Source organism: Salvelinus sp. IW2-2015, linkage group LG25, assembly GCF_002910315.2.
Source record: "Salvelinus sp. IW2-2015 linkage group LG25, ASM291031v2, whole genome shotgun sequence".
Taxonomy (NCBI): Eukaryota; Metazoa; Chordata; class Actinopteri; order Salmoniformes; family Salmonidae; genus Salvelinus; species Salvelinus sp. IW2-2015.
The window spans coordinates 24,160,140-24,164,871 of NC_036865.1; the positions used below are offsets into that span (position 1 = coordinate 24,160,140).

At 43.7% G+C, this 4,732-nt stretch overlaps 1 protein-coding gene across 1 annotated transcript in view; it reads left to right on the plus strand.

Annotated features, from left to right (window-relative positions):
• Positions 1-376: 376 nt before the first annotated feature.
• The window catches only part of LOC111951975 (protein Wnt-8b-like), an 11,160-nt gene continuing 6,804 nt past the window's right edge, over positions 377-4,732 (plus strand). Inside the window, exons 1-3 of the mRNA XM_023970364.2 lie at positions 377-536; positions 1,405-1,438; positions 3,066-3,204. Of these exons, the coding sequence (XP_023826132.1) occupies positions 421-536; positions 1,405-1,438; positions 3,066-3,204 (289 nt within the window). The 5' untranslated portion in view covers positions 377-420. The remainder of the gene's footprint in view (positions 537-1,404; positions 1,439-3,065; positions 3,205-4,732) is intronic.

The following is a 4,732-nucleotide window of genomic DNA, read 5'->3' on the forward strand; positions in this document are numbered from 1 at the left end:
AACTCTTTCAAGACGGTGTGTAAATACATTTTTCAGGGCGCAAACACCAACAGATCTATTAGAYATCAGTCGTTTTCAGCCGGTTTATTATTAATTAACTTTATCCTGAATCATTCAGAAGGCCGCGCAATGAAAAGGAGATTTCGGGCTGCTATTTGTCCGCGCGAGGCCRAGGGTGCCCTTTTGATCATTTCAGTCTCTCCTCGGTGTGCTCCTTCTGATTGGTCGAGGGAGTAAGAAGGGGAACATCTTTAATTAAGTAGATAATCTCTTGTTGGGATGAGAGTGGGTCCGTTTCAGAGCCCCCCTCGAGTGAGTCCCGCATGAGAACCTTGGCATATACAGCCAGTGGAGTTGTGTATGTATGTAGGGTTGGTAGCCTCTCGCTGTATCCTCTCTTCTCCTTTAGAGAGCTGCTGAATGTGCATGCCATCTCTATCCTCTCTCGTCTCTTCTGGCAGGATGTTCATGCATTTGGAGGTCTTTTACTGTATCTTAATTTTGATGTCTCACATGACAACGTCTTGCTGCAGCTGGTGAGTTTGAACCATTTTGMATTCTTTGTGATTGCCTCATTGATTTGATGCAATGTATGTGATAGGAAGGTKGTTCATGAAATATTGGTACATAGGCTTATTGGAATGTATAAATAATTCCATGATTTATATGTTGAAATGTTTTTCTATTTACTGATCAAATTAAAAAGTGAGTTTCTGTTCAGTTTTTTTACCTTCCAAAATTGTTTACCAAATGACATCATTTGGTGCAGGACTGGGAAACAGTTAGGCTTCTTGATTTTCCTTTATGAGAATGTAGGCCAATGGACAATTATTAAATGATTATAATTAAATATTTTCCWAAAATTCTTGTTTGTTGCATGTTTATTACTCATGAATATACTTTCATCCCACTGTATTTTATTGAGTTTTTGTGTATGTGACCAGTAACAATGTATTTTGTCAGTATAAATTAATACTTTTATCATAATTAGCGTAGGGCGTAATTAGCGTTTATTTTAGGTATTTTGGATATAACATCCCCAAGAAATGTCACTTTACCAGCATGGTTATTGACCAGCAGGCGGYGGTTTCATTCATATGGGAGACAATGATTTAGATTGATGATGGTTTAGTACCATGTTATTACATTTTATTAAAGATAGTTATCTAATGAGGGAGCAAAGAAATCCCTCCCTTTACTGAAGGACACGGAATTTCTGAGAGTATGCTAATAAATGCTTCAGTACCATGTTATTTAAGATAGCCAATGATGCTATCGTACCATGTTATTAAATGTTATTAAAGATAACTAATGAGAGACTTAAGTGAGGGAGCTGTGGAATTCCTGCCCTGGCTGAAGGACAACTCTTAATTCCCAGAGTTAATAAGCTGTCTCCTCTTCCAGGTCAGTGAATAATTTCCTTATGACTGGACCTAAGGTAAGCCAACATTCTTTTGATCTTCTGGCCAGATCCCTCTTTCCCTTCCCTTCTTCCCTATCCCAAAAAAGAGAGCAAAGACCACCCCTGTAAGGATCTCATATTGCTGTCTGCGAACGTTACTCTCTTTCCCCTCTGTTTCTAAATAGACTGCATTTCTCCAGAATGAGATTGTCATGGGTACATATAAATATAAATATGTCCTTTCATCATTGATTTGTTGTAACAACAGCAAGGGTAGGCCTAATCAGTGTAATGGTGACCTTTTGGGTTTCTATCTATGGCTCTTGACTCTATTAAGGCTGAGAAGCTTTGAATGTCCATGGGCTGAGATAGTAGAGGCATGGAGAGTTATTTGTTCAGTGTGTATAGAGGCAACCTGGTCTTAGAGCAATTCTTATATTCTATATGTAAATCAAAGATGCTCCTTTAGTATGATATGTTACGTTTTGTATGGTATGTATCCATTTGTATACAATCTGTATACAATTCGTATTATATATGTTACGAATTTGCAAAACATACAATATGTTGCGAATTTGCAAAACRTATGATATGTTACGAGTTCTAGCTAGGTGGCTAACATTAGCTAGCTGGCTAATGTTAGCTAGGCTAGGGGTTAGGGGTTAAGGTTAGGGTTAAGTTTAGAAGTTAGGTTAACGCGTTAGGGTTAGGGTTAGCTAATAGGGTTAGGGTTAGGGGAAMGGTTAGCTAACATGATAAGTAGTTGCAAAATAGCTAAAAACTAGTAAGTAGTTGAAAAGTTGTTAATTACCTAAAATACTAAAGTTGTCCATGATGACTTTTGAACTTGCAACCTTTGGGTCGCTAGACGTTTGCGTTATACGCCCGACCAACCACCCTACTTTCATTTTTTCCTTAAGTAACCATCTGCCTTATGTAACCATACCAAACGTAACATATCATACTAATTTGAGTGTCCCAGATTTACATTTACTATGTTGTGTCTAGTCTATGAGACCAGGCTGGCTCTATCAACTCAGGGACTTATAGATCTAGGCGAGGCAGTAGAGGTCCCTAGATTGATAGATCTAGACTAGAGGCAGTAGGATTCCCTGGATTGATAGATCTAGACTAGAGGCAGTAGGATTCCCTGGGTTGATAGATCTAGACTAGACTAGAGGAGGAGAGGCATTAGATAATGTGTGTTGCGTGTGAATAAACTAGAGGCAGTAGTGGCAGGGAAGGCAGTGTTGGCCTGTGCAGTACTATGATGTGGTGGGTGGTCATCATTAGCCCACCAGACCGCAGTGAGAAGCAGAGAGGTGGTGGCTCAGTCTCTGCACAAGCCACTTGAGACATATCATTCACACAGTCTCAACAAGGACCAGAGAGCTAGGCGAACAAGCCAAGTGGACATAGTGAACTTGTAAAGAATAGGGCTTGGGATTCCAACTCATTCAGGGGTTGTGAAACAGGTTAAAAAAGTTGAATTAATATTGTATTAAGACTTTTCCCACCATTGTTAAAAAAAAAAAAAATCTTGTATACACTACGACTTTTAGGGTTATGGAAGTAAATGTCCCTAGAATGTGTTGCTTCCCATGGTCATGATTGAACCTATTCAGTTTTAAGTGACCTGATGATATACTCTGTGTTCCTCAAGGTGTACCTGATTTACTCCAGCAGCGTAGCGGCCGGGGCTCAGAGCGGCATCGAGGAGTGTAAGTATCAGTTTGCCTGGGACCGATGGAACTGCCCTGAGAGAGCCCTGCAGCTGTCCACACACAGAAGCCTCCGCAGCGGTAAGAGCCAATGAATATAGTGTACTATTTTTGACCAGAAGATATGTAGGACACTATATGTTCAAAAGTAATGTAGTACTGTATATGCTGACTCATTTGATCTGCCCTTTAATAACAGACTGAAGGATGGCATTTGTTTGTTTAGTCATGAGATTCATCAGTCAAAAGGATCATTACAGCAATCCAACAGCCGCCATGGTCGCCTTGCCTAAATCAACAGCAAGCCCCACGGTCGCCCTGGCTAAATCAACAGCAACCCCACTGTCACCCTGGCTAAAACAACACAACCCCACTCTCACCCTGGCTAAATCAACAGCAACCCCACGGTCCCCCTGGCTAAAACAACACAACCCCACTCTCACCCAGGCTAAATCAACAGCAACCCCACGGTCACCCTGGCTAAAACAACACAACCCCACCTGGCTAAAACAACACAACCCCATGGTCACCCTGGTTAAATCAACAGCAACCCCACGGTCACCCTGGCTAAAACAACAGCAACCCCAACTCTCACCCTGGCTAAAAAAACAAACCCACAACCCACTCTCACCCTGGCTAAAACAACAGCAACCCACGGTCACCCTGGCAAAAACAACAGCAACCCCACGGTCACCCTGGCATAACAACAGCAACCCCATGGTCACCCTGGCTAAAACAACAGCAACCCCACTGTCACCCTGGCCTAAAACAACACAAACCCCACTGTCACCACCGGCTAAAACCACACAACCCCCCAGGGGACACCCCCTCCTCAGAGAAACCCGTGGTAAAACCCTCCACGGCCTCGAAACATGGCTGAAACAACACAACCCACGTCACCCTGGCTAAAACAACACAACCCCACTGTCACCCTGGCTAAAACAACACAACCCCACGGTCCGCCCTGGCTAACACAACAACCCACTGTCACCCCTTGGCTAAAACAACACAACCCCACTGTCCACCCTGGCTAAAACTACACACCCCACGGTCACCCTGGCTAAAACAACAGCAACCCACTGTACCCTGGCTAAAACAACAGCAACCCCACTGTCACCCTGGCTAAAACAACACAACCCCACCTGGTCACCCTGGCTAAACAACACAACCCCACTGTCACCCTGGCTAAAACAACACAACCCACGGTCGCCCTGGCTGAAACAACACAACCCCACGTCACCCTGGCTAAAACAACAAACCCCACTGTCACCCTGGCTAAAACAACACAACCCACGTCGCCCTGGCTAGAAACAACACAACCCCACTCTCACCCTGGCTAAAACAACACAACCCCACTCTCACCCTGGCTAAAACAACACAACCCCACTCTCACCCTGGCTAAAACAACACAACCCCACTCTCACCCTGGCTAAAACAACACAACCCCACTCTCACCCTGGCTAAAACAACACAACCCCAACTCTCACCCTGGCTAAAACAACACAACCCCACTCTCACCCTGGCTAAAACAACACAACCCACACGGTCCCCTGGCTAAAACAACACAACCCCACTCTCACCCTGGCTAAAAACAACACAAACCCACTTC